The 21,431-nt window shown below is 50.0% G+C and overlaps 9 protein-coding genes across 9 annotated transcripts; 6 read left to right on the top strand and 3 right to left on the bottom strand.

Annotated features, from left to right (window-relative positions):
* Positions 1-12: 12 nt before the first annotated feature.
* Positions 13-1,798, bottom strand: N7447_002253 (xylulokinase; the record flags this gene model as incomplete). Its single annotated transcript, XM_057226528.1, has 2 exons — positions 13-1,242; positions 1,298-1,798. The coding sequence occupies 2 exons, from the start codon at positions 1,796-1,798 to the stop codon at positions 13-15; spliced, it is 1,731 nt and encodes a 576-aa protein (XP_057090544.1).
* Positions 1,799-2,209: 411 nt separating this feature from the next.
* N7447_002252 (cation diffusion facilitator family transporter) lies at positions 2,210-3,573 on the bottom strand (the record flags this gene model as incomplete). Its single annotated transcript, XM_057226527.1, has 2 exons — positions 2,210-2,784; positions 2,853-3,573. The coding sequence occupies 2 exons, from the start codon at positions 3,571-3,573 to the stop codon at positions 2,210-2,212; spliced, it is 1,296 nt and encodes a 431-aa protein (XP_057090543.1).
* A 395-nt stretch (positions 3,574-3,968) lies between these two features.
* N7447_002251 (cyclin-dependent serine/threonine-protein kinase phoA) lies at positions 3,969-6,520 on the top strand (the record flags this gene model as incomplete). Its single annotated transcript, XM_057226526.1, has 3 exons — positions 3,969-4,985; positions 5,506-5,529; positions 5,615-6,520. The coding sequence occupies 3 exons, from the start codon at positions 3,969-3,971 to the stop codon at positions 6,518-6,520; spliced, it is 1,947 nt and encodes a 648-aa protein (XP_057090542.1).
* A 1,763-nt stretch (positions 6,521-8,283) lies between these two features.
* N7447_002250 (putative cAMP receptor-like protein) lies at positions 8,284-9,121 on the top strand (the record flags this gene model as incomplete). The annotated part of the gene is made up of 2 exons (XM_057226525.1): positions 8,284-8,451; positions 8,513-9,121. The coding sequence occupies 2 exons, from the start codon at positions 8,284-8,286 to the stop codon at positions 9,119-9,121; spliced, it is 777 nt and encodes a 258-aa protein (XP_057090541.1).
* A 643-nt stretch (positions 9,122-9,764) lies between these two features.
* On the top strand, positions 9,765-10,525 carry N7447_002249 (PMF1/NNF1 family protein; the record flags this gene model as incomplete). The annotated part of the gene is made up of 2 exons (XM_057226524.1): positions 9,765-10,144; positions 10,231-10,525. The coding sequence occupies 2 exons, from the start codon at positions 9,765-9,767 to the stop codon at positions 10,523-10,525; spliced, it is 675 nt and encodes a 224-aa protein (XP_057090540.1).
* A 31-nt stretch (positions 10,526-10,556) lies between these two features.
* Positions 10,557-12,280, bottom strand: N7447_002248 (uncharacterized protein; the record flags this gene model as incomplete). The annotated part of the gene is made up of 4 exons (XM_057226523.1): positions 10,557-11,820; positions 11,923-12,064; positions 12,125-12,155; positions 12,218-12,280. 4 exons carry the CDS (start codon positions 12,278-12,280, stop codon positions 10,557-10,559), a joined length of 1,500 nt encoding a protein of 499 aa, XP_057090539.1.
* A 1,087-nt stretch (positions 12,281-13,367) lies between these two features.
* On the top strand, positions 13,368-13,825 carry N7447_002247 (uncharacterized protein; the record flags this gene model as incomplete). Its single annotated transcript, XM_057226522.1, has 2 exons — positions 13,368-13,418; positions 13,508-13,825. 2 exons carry the CDS (start codon positions 13,368-13,370, stop codon positions 13,823-13,825), a joined length of 369 nt encoding a protein of 122 aa, XP_057090538.1.
* A 970-nt stretch (positions 13,826-14,795) lies between these two features.
* On the top strand, positions 14,796-16,441 carry N7447_002246 (NTF2 and RRM domain protein; the record flags this gene model as incomplete). The annotated part of the gene is made up of 2 exons (XM_057226521.1): positions 14,796-15,116; positions 15,182-16,441. 2 exons carry the CDS (start codon positions 14,796-14,798, stop codon positions 16,439-16,441), a joined length of 1,581 nt encoding a protein of 526 aa, XP_057090537.1.
* A 1,208-nt stretch (positions 16,442-17,649) lies between these two features.
* hsp90 (chaperone Hsp90) lies at positions 17,650-19,827 on the top strand (the record flags this gene model as incomplete). Its single annotated transcript, XM_057226520.1, has 2 exons — positions 17,650-17,907; positions 17,992-19,827. The coding sequence occupies 2 exons, from the start codon at positions 17,650-17,652 to the stop codon at positions 19,825-19,827; spliced, it is 2,094 nt and encodes a 697-aa protein (XP_057090536.1).
* Positions 19,828-21,431: the final 1,604 nt, after the last annotated feature.

Here is a 21,431-nt window from a genome sequence, read left to right as displayed (position 1 = left end):
TTACTTTCAGCTTCAATGTCCTTTGGCCTTGTCAGCCTCTTGCTGCAAAACCTGCAGTTCCATCTTCTCAAAGCCCTCGACGGCTTGACCATACTGTTCAAACACCCCCTTTTGATAACCGTCCGCAATTTTCTCAATGAACTCGGCCTCGTTCCACCGCTGACCGATCAGGTTCTCAAAGGTTTGACCGGGCTGTCGCTCGATGCCCCAAACGGCCTTGTATGCGGCACCCAGGGCACAGGCATTGTCGCCAACATCGAGCGAATATACACCTTCAACACCACCAAGGACCTCGCCAGCAATCTTAGCAATTGCTTTGTTCTTAGATCCTCCGCCAACGAGATAAACTCGGCGTGGCTGGGAGGGAAGTCCATTGCCAGGGCTCTGGGTAAGGTCTCGAGACCGCAGACGCAGTGAAAGCAACTGGCTCTCGACGATGGCGCGGGCTTCATCCTGCGGCGAATTCCATCCATCGGTCGTCTCTTGGAGACTTCCAGTGTTGGCATCGTATGTAAAGCGCCATTGACCCTTGCTGATGTTTGGTACGATCTCGTGGCGCGGGAAGAACAGACCCATCTTCATCGGGCTCTTTGGGTCCTGCTGGCCCAATGGGGCAGTCTGCAGCGCAACCTTGTCAAAGTTGGCCCAGGGGTGGGCAGGGGTATCCTTCAAACTTTCATTGATCGCGTCTCGGACGTACTCACGGGCCAGACCGCCGTTCTTGTAGCACAGCATGAACATGTACAAGCCGGGGGTAGTAGGGTGGTTGAAGAAGTGCGTGGCTGGGTCGGGTTTGTAGTTGGGGGTAGACATGAGGAAGGTAGTAGAGGTGCCGAGTGAAACCATTGCATCTGATGGCAGCAATGGCAGCGCAAGAATGGTCGCCGGGTTATCGCCAGTTGCTGGAATAACCGTACAATCGGGACTGAAGCCGAAACGCTGTACGAAATATGCATGAACGGAGCCTAGGTGTAGGCCTCCATCTTCCGGTACCTCGCCCAGCTTCTGCTTGAGGTCCTCAACTCCAAACTCACCCGAGCAGAGCTGAATCAGGCGCTCATCGTACGCCCCTTTCTTGATGTTCCACAAATTCATCCCGCACACGTCGGAGATGTCAAATGGGGCTACATGGCCAAGGAAAAGCGATGCTAGGAAAGATGACACCAATGAGATTCTCGAGGTCTTCTTATAAATCTCAGGGTGTTTCCTTGTGAACCGGAGGATTTGAGGACCTGTGAATCTCTAATGATAGTGTCAGCAGGCTTGCCCCGCATATACTTAGATTTTGGCTTCTTACATGGTGTGCTTTGCTTCCGGTGGCCTGTGCCAAATCTTCGGGCTTGCCAAGAGCTGCATCGAACTCGTCACATTCTTTCTGAGTGCTCGAGTCTTGCCAATTGGGACTGTATGGGTGGGAGAAAGCGCCTTCGAGCTGTGCCTCGAGGGACTGGGTAGAATCTAGATTGCGGAGAAGTGACTCCGCATTCTGCCCCCAGTATACACTTCCGTGCTGTTGTCCCGCACCGCTAATTCCTCTTACGCGGCTGAAATCGAGACCCTGCTTGCGCAGGCTTTCTAGCACACCGTCCAATGCTTGCAGCCACAAAGCGACCGGGGCAAACACTTCATGTTCGGCTTCATTATTCAAAACGCCTTTTTTGATCGGGAACCCATGCGAGTCGGCATCGAAGTCGAATTTGGCAACATGAACCACTTTAAGATCGGAGTTGACAACTAATCCCTTCAATTGTTGTGTCGAGAGATCGAAACCAATGTAGAGGGGGCTATCGGACGCCATGGTGGAAGATATACAATTCCACGGGGACAATAGAGTAAATAGAGAGAAGGATAAAGTGGGACAGCTTTAGGCAAAATTATTTAAAGGGAATCCGGGAAAAGAGTGTAGAAGTGCAAGCGGCAAGATTCCCCCGCGGAACCGATGATGTAAATAGACTATAACCGGTCTCGTATAATGGACGCATTTTATATAAAAAAGTGGAAAGTAGAGACCGACAACCAATTAGGATAAGCTTATGATTTGCCCAGGAATGTCAAGTCAAACCCGAGAAAGTTTTTGGGCCGGGTAAATAGCTTTTTTTAGTAGCTCTGCTAAATTCTCGGTAGAATAGCCCCCCCCCCCCACTATCTACTATCTTGTATGATCTCTTTATATTCAATCTATACACATAGATATCATTGCAGAAATCTATCATTGTCGCTTCCGATCTTGGAGTGTCTCTGGGTCTCCACTAATATCCTGTGCAACGAACTCATCCGAGAACGTGAGGTCCTGAGCTTCGGCCGGAATGAAGCGCACCTTGATTCGCTTCACACCACGAACTCCAGATCCAACAGCCGTGCGAACGGCCTCTTCGATGTTTCGCGAGCGACTAATAGCCCAGGCTCCCGGCACAGCCAACTCAATATCCATGAGGTAGTTTTGACCGGACTTCATGCCTTGCACATCACGAACAATCACTTCGTGGCCATCCTCAAGATCTTCCAAGGCCTTGGAGGCAGCATCCTCCACAGAGTGTCGGATTTCCTCGTCCACCGTAGTATCCGCCAATTCCAAAAGAGAGGTACGGGTATTAGCCCAACCGGCTTTGATGACCATCAAGGAGATCAGAACTCCACCAACTGGATCCAGCCAGGTGGCGTCTTGGAAGACATAGCTTCCTCCAATTGTGAAAAGGGCGACGATGCTCGTCAGGGAATCGATCCGGTGATGAACGGCGTTGGATGCGAGGACAGACGACTTGCGCTCTTCGGCAACCTTCATAGCTGAAAATAAAGTTAGCCACCTGATAAAAAGATAAATCCCCAGATTCCCCTGTATGTTTTGTACTTACTGGCATGGTAAAGCCACTCCTTAACCACAATCGAGCCTGCTGCAATCCACGCCGCGTGGATACTAGGACCAATTGGCCCATGACTATGCGAATGACCATGTCCCAAAATCCCAGAGTGAGCTACTGTTTCAGCCACGTCGGGGTAGAACTGAGCTAGCAGGGCCTGTCCCGCGTTGAGACCCATAAACACTCCTCCACAGAGCAGAAGCCCACTCACTCCCAGCGCACCGATGCTCTCGATTTTGCCATAGCCATTGGGGAATCGTTCGCTCGGGGGTTTCAGGGACCAGGCGACTGTTCCCAGAGTCAAAAAGTCGGAGACGAGATCGGTGAGCGCGTGGTAAGCGTCGGCGATGAGAGCTTGAGAGTGAAAGACATAACCGCCAATGAACTTTCCAATTGCCATGCACAGATTAGCGACGAGACCAATCCTTGTGATCCGAACACCAGCATCGCGTTTGTTTGTGGAGGTCAGGTAGGTATTGTCGTGGTGGTGGTGATGACCGTGGCCGTGGCTATGGCCATGGTCTCTAGTTTGTGTCATAGCGAAAGATGTTGCCGGACGTGGGATGGAACGAGGTCTAGAGTGAAAAAGAAAGGATGAAGAGTCTTTTAAAAAAGGAGCGGATGTAAGTATACGCCGCTGAGCAGTAAGAGATCTGAAACTAGAGATCCTTAAGTGGAGAGGACGAAGCCTGCATAGGGGCTGCGTCAGCGGCATCACGTCGAAGGCACGCGAGCAAAATAAAACGATTGGACAGAGTGTTCTTTTCTTTGTTAAAGACAGGGATTTTTTTCTTAGTTACAATAAAGCGATGCAAGTGGGATGTTTCGATCAGGTCATCCGGCAATTCCCTTAATTTTCCGTTTCCAATCTGAGCGCTTGCATTTCTCATCATCTTCTCTCCATGACTCTTATTGATCCCTTTTGATTCGGACGACTCCCCGGAGCCTATCAAAATCTTTCTTTATCAGCCTTTCATATTATTCCGCTAGTGAATCCTTGACGAATCTTAAATCTTGCATACCCTCTTACACACCATCCGCCAAGCTTCCAACTACGCAATCGTTGGAGAACCTCCGCTCTTTCGCCAAGACAATGATGTTGCGTCTTCAATGACGACGCCTGCTATTCGGATTCCCTTCACGGGACCATTACCGCCTGCTATCATAATCCCTCGAACTGCAGCAACGCTTGCAGGGGCAATTGACGCTATTAGCACTTTCTTGACGGCGCCACCGTCCTCAAATCTCCGGGGCATCGATGTGGGGAGACATTCCCAGACGGTACTACTGACTGGCGCAGGTATCTCCGTCGCGTCTGGTCTGTCGGACTATCGAGGCGACCAGGGTACCTACCGACTAAACAAATCCTATCGTCCTATTTACTACCACGAGTTCGCCGCCCACCATGAGTCGCGCAAGCGGTATTGGGCGCGCAGTTTCATCGGATGGCCCGGGCTTTTGAAAGCAAAGCCGAACTTGACTCATTGGGCAATCAAAGATCTTGGTGATAAAGGGTACATCAGTTCCGTGGTGACACAAAATGTCGACTCGTTCCATTCCCTCGCGCATCCGGGCCTGCCTACCCTCGAACTACATGGATATCTGCGATCTGTCGTATGTACTAGCTGTCGAACCCAACTTCCCCGCGCTGACTTCCAAGCGTCGCTGGAGAAACTCAATCCAGCTTGGGCGGAGTTTTTGGCTCGTATGATTGCAGAGGGTGTGCTTGATACGGATAATCAGGAGGAGCAACGGCAGAAAGGCTTGAAGCTCAACCCGGATGGTGACGTTGATCTCGCTGAAGCGCCATATTCTACTTTCCGTTACCCCTCCTGCCCGACCTGCTTGGAGAATCCTCCTACGCTCAGCGATGGCACGAAGGCGACTGTAGAGGTCGAGCGCGATGGCGCATTATCGGCGACTTCCAATGCGGGCATTTTGAAACCAGCGGTGATCATGTTTGGAGAAAATATCGATCCACTGGTGAAGACAGCGGCTGAAGAGGCGATTGATGATGCTGGGCGGCTACTCATCTTGGGTAGCAGCCTGGCGACTTTCTCGGCGTGGCGCCTAGTGGAACGAGCACACAAACGAGGCATGCCTATTGGTATTGTCAATGTTGGTGGCGTGAGGAATGAAGCCCTACTATTTGGAAATATTGACCATGAACCCACAGCTCATGTCCGGTGTAGCCATCCAGCCCAGTCAATCCTCCCGACCGTTGTATCCCAACTGCCAGTCAATCGATAGATTTTAGAAAATAATATAAAATATATTGAAATCAATATCATTGTAAAATAACACAAGACTAGTAGCAAAAATTAACTATAAATATAAAACATAGAGAGAATAAGCGCCTGAGGCAAAAAGAAAAAGGCCAGTCGATAAGTCCCGGGCCGCTCAACGCGGGGCTCCTCCCTCACGTCTCAGCATGGAGCACTTTAGGGATCCTCACCCTTTAAAGATCGCCTCCAATCTGGTTTCTCCTGGTCACTTTCTCTTTTCTAAGCCCAAACCATCGGGGCCACCGGCTTCCAAAACTACACAGAAAATGGACAAATCTCAGCAACCCAGTTCCTTCCAGCAGCTAGAAAAGGCATGTCAATCTACTTATGTCTTGGATCTTCGCTAACTGTCTTATTTCTAGCTCGGCGAAGGCACTTATGCTACCGTACGTCTCGATCTCTCTCCGTTTTACCTCCCCGGTCCTAACCTGGTCGCCACTCTCCCCCATTCACCGCTGATGCAGAATACAGGTCTTTAAAGGGCGCAACCGCCAAACCGGTGAAATGGTGGCGCTGAAGGAAATTCACTTGGATTCAGAGGAGGGAACCCCATCGACTGCAATCCGTGAGATCTCGCTCATGAAGGAGCTGAAGCATGAGAGTATTGTTTCGCTTTACGATGTCATTCACACGGAAAACAAACTTATGCTTGTTTTTGAGTTCATGGATAGAGATTTGAAGAGATATATGGACACTCGCGGCGATCGTGGACAGCTGGATCCTGCCACGGTCAAATCCTTCATGCACCAGCTACTCAAGGGTATCGCCTTCTGCCATGACAACCGAGTCCTCCACCGCGATCTCAAGCCACAGAACCTCCTGATCAACAAGAAGGGCCAGCTCAAGCTGGGTGACTTTGGACTGGCTCGCGCATTCGGCATCCCCGTCAATACCTTCTCCAACGAAGTCGTCACTCTGTGGTACCGCGCACCGGACGTCCTCCTCGGGAGTCGCACCTACAACACCAGCATTGATATCTGGTCCGCTGGCTGCATCATGGCAGAGATGTACACGGGCCGTCCGCTTTTCCCTGGCACAACTAACGAGGATCAATTGATCAAGATCTTCCGTCTGATGGGCACGCCGTCTGAACGTACATGGCCCGGTATCTCTCAGCTGCCAGAATACAAGTCCGACTTCCAAATCTACGCCACGCAGGATCTGTCACTGATTATCCCGCAAATGGATGCTATCGGCATGGATTTGTTGAACCGCATGCTCCAACTCCGTCCGGAGATGCGCATCAGCGCCACTGAGGCCCTGCAGCACCCGTGGTTCCATGATCTGCCTCAGATCCAGGCTAAATTGCAGCAACAACACCAGCAGCAGCAGATGGCCGGATATGGAGGCATGATCCCCCCGCAGTCCGCGTATTAGCGGTCTAGACTGCGCATGACGAGATGACGAGCTCAGTTAGACAATTGGACATGGGAGAATTCGGCGTTATACCCGATAATGGATTTTTTTTTTTTTTTGCATCTTCTTTTTTTCAACTTGATATTGCGGATTTTGGGCTAGTTTTTCTTTTTTTTAAAAAAAAAAGATGAAGAGTATCTGACCTTCCTGGGGATGGATCGACTTCGGAACAACATTCTGTTGTCTTGATGCTCTGGAGCAGCGCTCCAGATGTTATCAACATTCTGCCTGTCGCTTTTCAAATAGCTATTCCTCGAGAAATGAATTCTGCCATCCACCCCAAGCTATATTTATTAGCACAAAGAGCGAGACATGTGCAACAAGCGCTTGGGCCTAGTTCAAATGTCTCTGTTGGGACTGCAATCCTCGGGGATATCTCGGCTTGTTACTGTAACTGGTTCTTTATACACCGGCCAAGAATTTTCGGAACGAACAAGCTCATAGCTGCTGCACTGCGCTTTGTTATTAAGTGCCCGGCTGTAGGTACCTAGAGGAACCCTTTCGAGCAGGCATCAACTTCGTTTGAACGTCTTGATGCTTGTTCGGAATAATCTTTCAAACATGCAGTCACCCGTATTTCAATCTGGTCTTTTGTGCAGAGTACTAATGAGCTGTGAAAACATCGGGGGGAAACAAGTTGCTAATGTCACACGGGCGAACTGATTTTATGATCTCACAAGGCCCTTAAATTCTTGTTATCGTTGTACTCTTGGCATATTCAGGTTACTTCAAGAATAGACTCTAACAGGGGACAAAGACTGCCTAAGGAATGGCTCTGCTCATTGGTGCAATCCAAGGGCTATGCATTCCGAGGCTTTTCTATGCAGACCATTACTGGTCCCTTATCCAATCCCTTGCCTATTACCAATGCAAACCTCAGCAGATTGTACGTTGTGGTAGCACCCACGTTGGAATCGTTCGCATGTCTTTCCCTGGAAGTACCGGCCTGAGCCATGGTGCTTGAGAGGGAATAATTTAAAAGATATCCTCCTTGGTTCTTACTCATATTCTTGGCAGTTTCTTGAGCCTAATCCTGTTACGACTGTGCTCTTTGTTATATGGCCGGTCATCAGGTTAGCATCTTCCTGGCTATAAGCCGATGAGAATAACAGCAATGTGCTGATCGGGTTAGCCTTAGCTTATTTGTCATTTGGGGTTTGTTCCTTTGTTGCCCATTACGGATAATAAGCAGGTGATATCGTGCTTCGGTATAACTCGAAAGTCCCCCTGGGTAGATCTACAATCATCTGCATATTCACAAGCAATCTTGGCTTTGAACCACGAGGATTTTCCCGGTTCATATCGGCCGTTGGATATAACCTTTAGGCGCTGGATGCCCTTCTCCTCGCGGTGACTAGGTGGATCATGATACCATGACGCTGTCAGAACGACAAATATTGGCCATTTCGGCCACAGAGCGGGTTTGCTCGATTATCTCACTCGTTGGCACTTTTGTTATAGTCGCTACTTTTATCTGGTCCCCCACGTTCCGTAAACCCATCAACCGCTTGGTATTCTATGCATCATGGGGTAACATGATGGCTAATATAGCCACCATCATATCGGCAGACGGGATTCATTCTGGGGTTGATAGTTCCCTGTGCCAGTTTCAGGGGTTTTTGATTCAATGGTTCGTGTTATATCGGTAACTAATCACCCTTAACAGACGACCACTAATAGGCAAGGATAGGTTCATGCCCGCCGATGCACTATGGACATTTGCAATGGCATGCAATGTGTACCTAACATTCTTCCACAAATACAACTCCGAGCAACTACGCCGGCTGGAATGGAAATATGTCCTCTGCTGTTACGGTGTTCCATTTGTCCCAGCTTTCGCATACTTCTTCATCCAGACCCAAGCCCGAGGCCGGATATATGGCTCCGCCATAGTAAGCAGAACCAAACGGCCTTCCTTATACCAGCCTCTGCTAACCCATTCACTCTCAACAGCTCTGGTGCTGGATTTCTGCACAGTGGGGCTTCCTCCGCATCGCCACTTTCTACGGACCAGTCTGGCTCATTATCTCATTGACCTTCGCCATCTACCTACGAGCAGGAACGGTGATTTACCAGAAACGGCGCCAGCTTCGAAACCTCGGCGGCATCGACTCAGATCTTGCTCCAGAATCTCCTTTTGCTATGTTGACCGGCATTCAAGTTACAAGGGAGATTGCTTGCTCGACACCAGAACGCCGGTCTTTGTCAGAAGGTAACGCACGCGGGTTGCCGTGTGCTGCGTTCAGAGCATACTCGGTCACGATCGAGGGCGGGAGTACCCCCAGCGCGGTTCAGGGTTCCAGCTCAAAAATTGATCCAAGTCCTCTTCAACAGGAGAATTCTGGCAAGATTGCGCGGCCAGAGGGACAGGATTCACAGCGGAGGTCGACGTCTACGGAAGCTATTTCGGCTACTTGGGCGTATACGAAATACGCTATGTTGTTTTTCATTGCATTGCTTGTTACATGGGTAGGTCTGGTCAAAGTTCATTACAGTCTGCAAACGGGTGTCGGTTCTTTTCGTGTGTTGATTGTTCGACATTGCAGGTCCCCTCGACGATAAACAGAGTCTATTCATTGGCTCGTCCTAATGACTTTAATTTCAGTCTCAACTATGCTTCTAGCTTTGTTCTCCCACTCCAGGGCTTTTGGAACTGCCTTATCTACGTCTCTATATCATGGCCCGCATTCAAATTACTTTGGTCTGACCTCCATAGTCGCGTATGCTCGTGGCGCATACCCCGTTCGGTGACAAATATACAATCCTTTCATCTACGGAAAATCTCTCAGACATCGAGTCCTGCTCTTTTGGTAAAAGCCGAGAATGAGGAGAACAGACGCCGGAGTTGGCTGGGCTTAGATCCGTCAAGTTAGGGCTGGGAGTTGGTTGATAGCCAAATACCTCATTTCCATTGCAATATACCATCTGCACTACTTCATGTAATCTATATACCCCTATTAGCACAATCTAGAATTTAACAGAGTATAAAAATCAAAAACATTCAAATATCAATGTAATGTATGACTCCAGCAATTCGATCTATAGAAACACGTGACCGGCGCGTCGCGTTGAAGTCCATCCAACACCCCAGATCCAAATCCCCAAAGAACCACAAACAGTCTCCTACACACCACTCTCGCCATTCCTGCATGCTCTTCATTGCCTCCCACTCTCTGACTTTATCCTGACAACAGCGACATCCACCATGGCCGAATCAAATTCCCGCCAACCGCCCGCGTCGCCGTCCCCTCCCCCGCCAGCTCCAATCTCCCAACCCCCGGGCCCACGCGCCTCACGTCTAAACCAAGTTTTCGAGCAGGCTCTGGCACGCACGCTCCGCGCAAACTCATATGCGAATTTTGCAGGCTGTTTCCCGACACCTGCGCGCCACGTTCCTGCCAGCTTGGAGGGTGTCTGGCGGCAGCTGAACGCGAAACTGGAAGCGAATGCCAAAGCCGAATTTGATGATATTGTTGCAGAAAGAGATGCGGTGCGGCATTTGAATGAGCTTGATCGACTGGTTGGGGATGCGAGGGTTAGGAGGGATCAGGAGGGGGAGAATGCCGAGGGACAAGAGAGAACAGTGTATGTTGAATATGGATTGGGCCAATTATTCGGACTATATTTGCTTTTGTCTTTGGTTCTGATTTCTAACTTTGTTTACTGTATAGTGCGCATACCCTTGGTGCCGAAGATCTGTACAAAGCACACCTTACGCCCTATCTGCAAGAAGCGCAGTCAACCCTCAACACCAGACTCGAGTCTACTCATGCGGAAAACGCGGAGCTTGCGCAGACTGTGCAGGCGCAAAGGCTAGAAATTGAGCGGCTATTGTCGCATCTTGGATTGGTTGTTTCCGATATTGAGGGTGCTGCTACGGCGGCCACGCAATTCAGCAGACAACATCACATTCGCCAGGACGCGATTCAGATGAACGAGGAGGCAAACGCCCGTCCGGGTCTGTGAGAGCGTTGCGGGAATTGTTTCTCTATCCGATTCATGATGAAATCAGAGCACTCAATTCCCTGCCGTCAACCAATCCGTCTTCCACCATATCCTGCGCCACGACTATCACCTGTTGGAGATCCGTTGATTTGAGCTGCTCGAGCTTCGTGTTCTGGCCTTCGATCGCTGCGGCAATCGCCTCCTTGCAAGTTCCATCGCGTTCTTCCTCGGCCGCTCCATCGCGGCGGGCTAGAGCTGTTGCTCCGCGGTAGTACGTCTGAGCGTTGCGCAGGAGCATGGCTCCGTTCTGCTTCGCCATGGCGTGGTTCCAGGGCGCTCGTCCAAGACGCCATCTGTGCATCTCCGTGTCTCCGCGACCAAGGTGGATCTTGGGCAGGTTTTCGGCATCCGGGAGCTTGGTAGCAGCTGTCAATGCGTCCAGGGCGGTTGATAGCGAGTTCCAACGCAATGCTACCACATCTTCAAACGCCTCGTCGTCCTCCGATGGGGGAAGGTCTGAAAGCGCCTGGTTCAACGAGGTGAGCGCATCTGCTTTACCACACAGTCCTTCAGGATCTGCAGATACATCCAGTTCAGGACCAAAAACCTGTCCAACCTCCTGCTGGTAGGTTTGGATGTCGGTATGTCCGCCTCGGTAGAGCAAATCGTCCAAGGCACAGATGAACTTGGCTCGCGCCAAGGCCGCCTCATACTGTCTGTCCGAGCCTTCGGCATACGCAGGCAGTCGCGAATGCACTAGCTCCGACGAGTACTCCTGCACCCAACCAACGCCGCCCACGCCGGGGTTAGAAGTCAACAAGTTGCACAGAGTCGTCAAAGTCTCCAGCTGTGCCACCGCCGTGTCCACCAGCGTATTCTTCGTGACGGGCTCCACAATCATCGCCCACTGTTCTTGCTCCTCACCTGCGGGCTCGGCTTGGGACTGCCCCGCGGCTGGTGGTACAGTCTCCGGCTCGGGTGGTACACCCCCAGATTCCATCAGTTCGATCTCCTCTTGCATTTCCGTGTACTTCATCTCCTGTACCATCAAACACCGCTGGAACAGCTCAATCGCCTCTTGCAGGTATGTCCCCGCCTGCATCTGCTCCTCTTCACCGGGGTGCTTCAGGTTGGATATCAACTCCGCTAGACTGGTCAGTACCTGGCCCGAATTGAACAACACGTCAGCATTGTCTTGTTCCAGAGACAGCGCATCCCGGTGTGACTGCAGCGCAACCTGTAAAAGCTCCCCCTGTGGCGCTGGCAACTGGGCCGCTAGTTTGGGGTGCTGGGTGATTTCATATTGGACTCGTGCTCTGGGTGGTGTGTTAATAAAGGTAAACTCAATACCTCTCAATCATGGATGGAATTGAAAAACGTGAAAACAAGACTTGTTTCGATATGCCGATTATACATACTTGTTGTAAGCTAGATCAAATGTGCCAGGATGTTTTTGTAGTCCTTCGTCATAGTTGGTGATGGCCCGCATAAAAAAGCGCATGGACTTGGCCGCGTCTCCGGCCCGCCATTTCTCGCCGGCTTCTTCTAGCTCGACGCCAGCTGGAAAGGTAGTTGGTATTTTGACTGATATTATTGGATTATTAAGGTTCAAATACACACCTGCAAGAAAATCATCTGCAGTCACAGGCACCTATATCAAAATGTATGAGATCATGATCGAGCTGTCTGGGGGGTTATATTGCTACCGCATACCTGTTTTGAGGCTGCCTTCTTCTTTGTCTTTGACTCCCGTAGGAAGGATTTCGGCTTCGGCATATTTGCGGGAAAACTGTTGATTGAATGAGGATCGACAGAGATGGGAGTGCTTGAAATTGAAGTAAATCCGGCAGAATCTGCGCGGTGTGAGAGTATAACTCTTTTTACCTCGACTACATGTAACATAATGATAGTTATTTTTCGACTTTGAGGTTTAATACTCGTTACTATAGTAATGTAAGACTTCTTTGAACTATAAAATGTGCGACTGAAATATTTTCAAAGCAGCCTGATCCTTTAGATCTGCATGAATGCCAAGACTGGCAGTTGGTGTACAACATACAGAGTACGGAGTACGGAGTAAGCTGCTCGGGTTTTGTTTCATGTTTTGAAGGTAATATTGGTATGTGTTGCAAAAGGGGGTTCTGTGTTGCCGGCTCCGTATCTGCGTAAAAATGATACATATAGAGACCGAGGTATGTACGGTCCCTTGCTGCTATCTCGGTAGTACCTACAGTACCTACAGTGGTATACATAAATGGAAAAGCTAGCCAGGTTTTATTCTCACGGAATAGAATATAGAACGAATATAATAGAGTCACCAAAATGTTGTACCTCATGGTACCTCCCCTATCCAACGAAAGTACCCGAGATGATCTCGCGTGGCGAACAGCACGTGGCAAAGATATCCCCGGCAAAGGTTTCTTGACATCAGAAGAACAGCGAATTTAAATCATTGAGCAGTTATGATTTGTGTATATAATCATACCATACATATACATATCCACCTTGCAGTATCTCCTAACATACGATTACGTCGATCTTTCAAAAAAAAAAACTTCCACCCCTTTCCCACACGCCTTTCCCCACCAACTTGACCCACCCCGTTTCAACTTCTCCTTTCTGTGACTCTATTTCTACTTCTGCACAGCATTGGTACCTTTGCGATCTCGACATATCCCTCTACCGGACTGGGTATTTATCCCTTGGTTCAAGATCGCCAGGCACTAGGCCTCAGTAACACCCGCTAATAGGTCAATTCTGCAGGCTGCATTCCATTTAAGGCCTTTTTTTATACCTACAATTTGAAACCGAGCCCCTCTTTCGGCGCAGATTCTCCTTATAACAACCATATCACCTCCCAAAAATGGCTCGCCAACCTTCTCTCGACTCTGAACGTCCCATCATGGCTCAATCGGTAGGACCTCCTCCCTTTTCCTCTCCACCCACTCTGCCCATAGGCCCTTTACATTCACTTTAGTACCGCGCAAGTCTAACCTGCTGCAGAACCGAAACTCAAAGCGATTCTCCACTGTTAGTGGAAGTGCCTCGCTGGCTCCCTCCGATCGCACAAACGGCACTCTACCTAGCGGCGACCCCAGAATCGCCGACATCTTCCAACTCCACGATGGCTTCGAGCGTCTCGAAAACAAGCCTCTCAACAAGCAGCGATTCGTCCCTACAGAGGAGAAGTCGAACAACCTAAACAAACTTGCTCTTGGGGCTAAGGTCGAGCGCGCTCTCGGCCGGAGGATGACCAGCCAAGACGCTGTCATGCGCAAGCCTCTCTCGGAGAAGACTGAGGCGCGTACTGACTCGCCCTGATTGTGACGATACATCTAGGAGACTGCCGTGAGCTTTGTTCACTGGCTGACCGTCTCTGGTCGTTCGCATGGTTCTTGTTTCTTGTTTCTTGTTCCTTATTTTTGCCTCTTCCGTCCCAACATTCGAGCCTCTATTGACACGGCTCTTATGATTGTCTTTTTTTTTCACAGTCACCGTTTCATGTCCTATCATACCCCTCTTTCTTTTTTTCGGATCAGTTTGTGGCGTTTTGACTTGAGATGCGCATTATTTCGTTGAGTATGAACTTTCGGATCTGGTATTTTCTTTTCTCTTTACCTCGTGTATTTTGAATTATCATGAAATCTTCCACTTCATCTGTATTCTTATAGAATTCTCTAATATATCGTATACTATGAATTCTGCCGGGCGGTGTCCATCCGCCAAGACCACGCGAAACCCGCACGGAGTCAAAGAGAAGGAAGTTCTTTTCTTCGAAGGCGAATTCCCACAGCTTCATTTCATCTCTTTTTTTTTTGTTTCCCATTTTCTACACTATTCTCCCCCCACGCCTCTGTCCGTCTTACAGGACCCACATTTTCTCGATCTTCTCATCTTTGCCTCTCCCAACCCTCCTCCCTTTTCGCGCCACCGTAAGAACTCTTTCCTCACTTCAACTATACTTCCGCTTTTCCGCAATCTCAAAGCGCCTTCTTTCTATTCTTTTGCTTTTTATCTTCAATTGATTGCATTAGTGCTTGGTCTATTTCGCATCGTGAGTTCCGATCTTCCTTGTCCAGTTCGACATGATAGAGATCTCGAAAACTAATGACCATCCAGTGAAGCGAGGAAAACACGAAGAATCTCATTTTTAGACCGTTCATCGCTTGCTTCTTAAAAAAAGAAAAGCCTTTCGGCCCTTATAGTCTCGGCCACCATTTTCGCCGCGTTCGGTTACTCCCAATCTCATTTTCCACCCGAAATCGAAGATAAAACCCCTCAATCCTACACCATGGCCGACATGACTCAAGTTCCCATCAATGGAAACTACCCTGCCCAGCACGGTTACCCCGAATCCTACAACCACGCATCTGTCACTATGAATACTGCTGCTAGCTTCCAGCCTGCGCAGTCCTCCACCCCAACTACCGTTACTCCCACCGACCAGCAGAAGAATGAGATCTCCAAGGATGAGGTCGGCTGGTATTTCGTTGAGCAGTACTATACCACCATGAGCCGCAACCCCGACAAGCTTCACCTGTTCTACTCTCGTCGGTCTCAGCTGGTCTTCGGCACTGAGGCCGAATCGGTTCCCGTCACCGTTGGTACTAAGGTAAGAGTTTGATTTGATCCTCTCAATTGTAAATGTTGTCTAACCAAATACCTCCACTTTCATAGGCCATCAACGAGAAGCTTAACTCGTTGAAGTTCCAGGAGTGCAAGGTGCGCGTCCTGAATGTCGATTCTCAGGCCTCTTTCGACAACATCCTGGTCTCAGTCATTGGTGAGATCTCCAACAACTCCGAGCCGTCCCGCAAGTTCGTGCAGACTTTCGTCCTCGCCGAGCAGCCCAACGGCTACTATGTTCTTAACGATATTTTCCGATACATGGCCGAAGAGCCAGAGGAAGAGGTTCCCGAGCAGTCCACCCCGGCTGCGCCTGTTGCCGAAGCCCCCGAGGCCGTTGCCGAGGCTCCCGCTGAGGAGGCCCAGGTGGCTGAGGAAGTCGCTGTCCCTAATGTCGATGAGAAGGTTGAGGAGGTTGAGACCAACGCTGCCCCCGTCGAGGAGCCCAAGGAGGTCGCTCCCCAGACCAACGGCGCCCCCGTTGAGGAGGAGACCTCCGCTCCGGTTCCTGCCGTCGCGGCTGACATTGTGAACGACGAGGAGCCCCCCACTCCTGAGCCCACTCCCGTTTCCATTGCAGAGAAGGAGGTTCCTGAGAAGGAGACCACCCCAACCCCCGCTGTCCCCAAGACCTGGGCTAGCATTGCGACCACCTCTTTCGCAGCCAAGGCCGCTGCTGCCGCCAAGGCCCAGGCCGCCCAGGCTGCCCCTGCTGCTCCTGCCGCTGTTCCCGCTTCTACTGCTAAGGTTGCTGCTCCCGCTACTCAGGCTGCCCCTACCGCTCACCCTGCTGCCATCCCCGCACCCGCGGAGGCTGCCCGTTCTCAAGATGCTCCTTCCACCGAAGCTGGATGGCAGACCGCCGGCCACGACAAGAAGTCGCAGCCCCGTGTTGAGGAGACCGTCCTCGCCTATATCAAGAACGTCAATGACAAGGTCGATGCCAGTCTGCTCAAGCAGACCCTGGCTCGTTTCGGCAAGCTGAAGTACTTCGATGTCAGCCGCCCCAAGAACTGCGCCTTTGTTGAATTCAACGAGCCCGCCGGTTATACCGCTGCCGTTGCCGCCAACCCCCACCAGATTGGCAGCGAGCAGATCCTCGTTGAGGAGCGCCGCCCCCGTGGCAACGCCTACGGCAGCAACGGCTTCCCCGCCGGCCGTGGTGGCGGTGCCGGTCGTGGCCGTGGTGACCGCGCCGGCAGCCAGGGTCGTGGTGGCTTCCAGCGTGAGGGCCGTGGCAGCTTCACTCCCCGTGGCCGCGGTGGCAACGTTGCCGCCAAGGGTCGCCCCAGCCAGCCCCAGGCTGCTTAAACACATTTTACGTGATTTTGATGATCCTCTACGTTCTTCTTCCCCGTCGATGTTCACGTCTCTCACAATTCCCGTGACCATTTTTTCCGACGGATGATCTTCTCAGGATCTGTATTACTCCGATTTTGATTCTCTTTTTTCTTTTGCCCCGTCTCTTCCTAATGACATGTGTTACGTGACTATTGCCTCCCCCTTTTTTCCCGTCACAGTGCATATTAGCGGTTAGTCCGGGTTGGCTGGAAAAGTTGCGTCTCTTTCCTTCCCTCTGGGCACTTGTGTTTTAACCTGACCTTTATTTTGATTTTCCTCTTTTTTATTTTGCTGGGATCAGGTCTTGTCTTCGACATTCACGATTCTCTTATTTGCACCATATTCCTTTCTTTTCAGTGTCTTGCTGCCATGATCTGTTACTTGCTCCTTTTTTTGCAAGACGTTATATCGCATCTTTTTTTAACTAGCATAGCAAACTCCAGGGTTTTACGGTGGTGCGCCATCCCGGTCTTCTTGTATTTTGTTCTTTCTTGTATCTTGCTTTTTTTTATTTTCTTGACTATTCTCTGTGTAAATGAGATATTCTCGGGAGGGTTAATGTATCATGGCCTACCAAAATATGGGTTAAAGAATGAAATCCATGCTATATATTGCTATATACTACCTATCTAGGAGTGCCAAGATTTATAACCGCTGCTTACCTAATTGGAGTCAACGAGTCATCCATCTGGGGAACTTTCGAAGCTTCTAGAGATGTCGAATGCCTGAGGCATCTTGCCACTACCAATGTAAAGGGAAGTGTGAGAGCTAAATACTGGGGAAATTAGAGTATAAAGAAAAAAATTTTAAGCAAAATGTAAAGCAGAAGAGTCTAGAATAATGTAGAGAGCTGCAAGGTTGCCTGAACGACGAGTGGAAGTTGCTGGATCATCGTAGAAACTCTCCACAAGAAATTTTTGGAAACACAAAAGGAACTGGCCCGCTCACATCGACTCTTTCTCTTCATCTCTCCCGCTTTGCTTTGGATTCTCCCCCCCAGAGCTGCTTCTTTTTTAATTACTTTGCTTTCTTGTAAGACCCTTCCAATTCCCCCTGACCGCTTCCAATTCCCCTCCCCCACCGCTTGATCAGACTCTGCATCTGCATCCCTCTACATATTCCTCAATTGCTAGAAACCCATCCTTTTCTAACACTTTTCAGAATCACAATCCGCCATCATGTCTGAGACCTTCGAGTTCCAGGCTGAGATCTCTCAGCTGCTCTCGCTGATCATTAACACTGTCTACTCCAACAAGGAAATTTTCCTTCGTGAGTTGATCTCCAACGCCTCCGATGCTCTCGACAAGATCCGCTACGAGGCTCTCTCCGACCCCTCCAAGCTCGATTCCAACAAGGATCTGCGCATTGACATCATCCCCGACTTGGAGAACAAGACCCTCACCATCCGCGATACCGGTATTGGTATGACCAAGGCTGTAAGTTTTTGCCCTCGAGTTGACTCAAATCACTCTCTCCCTCATATCTGTTTGGCCATAGAAACTCATATTCATCTCTTATAGGATCTTATCAACAACCTGGGAACAATTGCCCGCTCCGGCACTAAGCAGTTCATGGAGGCTCTGTCTGCCGGTGCTGATATTTCCATGATCGGCCAGTTCGGTGTTGGTTTCTACTCTGCCTACCTGGTCGCTGACCGTGTCACCTTTGTGTCCAAGCACAACGATGATGAGCAGTACATCTGGGAGTCCGCCGCCGGTGGTACCTTCACCCTCAAGGAGGACACCGAGGGCGAGCAGCTCGGCCGCGGTTCCAAGATCATCCTTCACTTGAAGGATGAGCAGATGGACTACCTCAACGAGGCCCGCATCAAGGAGGTTGTTCGCAAGCACTCCGAGTTCATCTCCTACCCCATCTACCTTCACGTCCTGAAGGAGACCGAGACCGAGGTCCCCGATGAGGAGGCTGAGGAAGCCAAGGAGGAGGATGATGAGAAGAAGCCCAAGGTCGAGGAGGTCGATGATGAGGAGGAGAAGAAGGAGAAGAAGACCAAGACTATCAAGGAGTCCAAGATCGAGGAGGAGGAGCTTAACAAGACCAAGCCCATCTGGACCCGCAACCCCGCCGACATCACCACTGAGGAGTACGCCGCCTTCTACAAGTCCCTCTCTAACGACTGGGAGGACCACCTCGGTGTCAAGCACTTCTCCGTTGAGGGTCAGCTCGAGTTCCGCGCCATTCTCTTCGTTCCCAAGCGTGCTCCCTTCGACCTCTTCGAGACCAAGAAGACCAAGAACAACATCAAGCTCTACGTTCGCCGTGTCTTCATCACCGATGATGCTACCGACCTCATCCCCGAGTGGCTCAGCTTCGTCAAGGGTGTCGTCGACTCCGAGGACCTTCCCCTCAACCTGTCCCGTGAGACTCTCCAGCAGAACAAGATCATGAAGGTCATCAAGAAGAACATCGTCAAGAAGACCCTCGAGCTCTTCGTCGAGATCTCCGAGGACCGTGAGCAGTTCGACAAGTTCTACTCCGCCTTCAGCAAGAACATCAAGCTCGGTATCCACGAGGACGCCCAGAACCGCCCCACTCTGGCCAAGCTCCTCCGCTACCAGTCCACCAAGTCCGGCGACGAGCAGACCTCGCTCGCTGACTACATCACTCGCATGCCCGAGCACCAGAAGAACATGTACTACATCACCGGCGAGTCCATCAAGGCCGTTGCCAACTCTCCTTTCTTGGATACCCTCAAGCAGAAGAACTTCGAGGTTCTGTTCCTGGTTGACCCCATTGATGAGTACGCCTTCACCCAGCTGAAGGAGTACGACGGCAAGAAGCTCGTCGACATCACCAAGGACTTCGAGCTCGAGGAGACCGAGGAGGAGAAGACCGAGCGTGAGACTGAGGAGAAGGAGTTCGAGGACCTTGCCAAGGCCCTCAAGAACGTTCTCGGCGACAAGGTCGAGAAGGTTGTTGTCTCCTCCAAGCTCACCGGCTCCCCCTGCGCCATCCGTACCGGCCAGTTCGGTTGGTCCGCCAACATGGAGCGTATCATGAAGGCCCAGGCCCTCCGTGACACCTCTATGTCCTCTTACATGTCTTCCAAGAAGACTTTCGAGATCTCCCCCAAGTCTCCCATCATCAAGGAGCTTAAGAAGAAGGTTGAGGCCGATGGCGAGAACGACCGTACCGTCAAGTCCATCACCCAGCTGCTCTTCGAGACCTCCCTGCTGGTCTCTGGCTTCACCATCGAGGAGCCCGCCAGCTTCTCCGAGCGCATCCACAAGCTCGTCTCCCTCGGCCTGAACATTGACGAGGAGGAGACCGCTCCCGCTACTGAGGCTGCTGCTCCCGCCGAGGCTACCGGCGAGAGCACCATGGAGGAGGTTGATTAGATTAATTCTCTCAACTCTTTCGATATTGCTAATTTTTAAGTCTTACGGGAAATGGGAAACGGGATACGACCCTCTGTGATGTTTTTTAACTTTTCATTTTATGTGTTCGCCAATAAGAACCGATACTTTTTATTTATTTTCCTGATGGAGTAGACTGTAGTTGGGCCATTGTAGTTTCCTTGTACCGCTGAAACACCTGAGCTCGATCTCAACATGCAACCATAGATGAACCGCTCAACTCATACACCTATCTCTTTCTCTTCATGCCACTGCCCATTTTAGCAGGCCACACTTTCCCTCACGCAATACTTTCCGTTTACCGTTTACGATGACCCGGCTAAGTAAAAATAGTTTTCAACCCTCACCTCGGACTCACAAACCAAGCCCGGTCAACACTGACCTCGCATATTCCTAGCTAAACCCCGGATGCAGCTTACATTATTTCACATCATGTACCTAGAACTCCTCTTACATTCCATCAATTGGGCGCGTAACTCAGTTGGTAGAGTGTTCGCTTTGCATGCGAAAAGTCCAGCGTTCGAATCGCTGCCCGTCCATTTCATTTTTTTTTCTTTTGGTTAGATTTATCCAAGTGCCCAACATCAAATTCATAATTTGGCCTAGGACTGCCATTCTGTACGTTTTTTTTTTCTTCTTGGGTCCATTAAATGGCTACGGGGCTTGCTGTTTACTAGTTGGTAGTCTGTGGGAGCTAAAATGTACATGATTTCGATTATTTTGTATGAATTTGGAATTCGGCATTGATAACCTAGCAAATATATATTTCATGTAGAATCAACAATGTTCTGGACAGGGTATGAGACGGCTGTGTTCGACAAACATGCTTCTGCTTGTTCTTCAAGAGTATTATCGTCCTTCCTAAGGGAGACTGGAAGCAGAGTTTCCATGAGAAAGTTGCGTAGGCGAGGTTTCCACCTGGCAGAATTGGAGTATAACATACGGGTACATCGTAGATCCACCTATCTTTACCACCATCCTAATCCCAGCATTATTGATCGATATCATTGCCGACAATATAGTTAATACCGGGTTCTATCATTTTCCATGCTTATTACTCCAACCCTCCTTTCACCACCACCGGTAATACAAGTTAGTCATGGCTCAAATTCTGGGAGGCACTAAGCTCGAAGATGCTTCTAATGGTTATTAATTCGACAATACACCCTTCCATCTAACGACAGGCTTATCTCGGAGATTCCTAAAACTGGCACTGGGGGTTGAGACAGAATTACACAGTGTAGTAACACCGATTTCCGGAAGTACTCAAATGAGATAGCAGTCTTTCTGTAGAGTTCCATTCCACTTCTAGCCAAATTTGAGCCCTAAATGGTCAAGGAACGTGGAGAAGATCTACAAAATTTCTATTACACAACCTATCGGACATTCATATGACCTGGTCTTGATAAATGAGGCTGAATGTGATAAGTTGGGCTTAGATATGTTAGTCTCTGTCAGGGCACTTGTATAGGTAGACTCTTTTACCAGACACCTGCAGCGCCATCTACAAATGTATACTTAAATAACAGAAACACATGGGGATTCGCTGGTCAATAAAAAGTATAGGATCGGTCGGACCGAGAAAT

Source organism: Penicillium robsamsonii, assembly GCF_028829455.1.
Source record: "Penicillium robsamsonii strain IBT 29466 chromosome Unknown utg000001l_segment0_segment0, whole genome shotgun sequence".
Taxonomy (NCBI): Eukaryota; Fungi; Ascomycota; class Eurotiomycetes; order Eurotiales; family Aspergillaceae; genus Penicillium; species Penicillium robsamsonii.
This window is presented reverse-complemented; position numbering and strand designations above follow the sequence as displayed.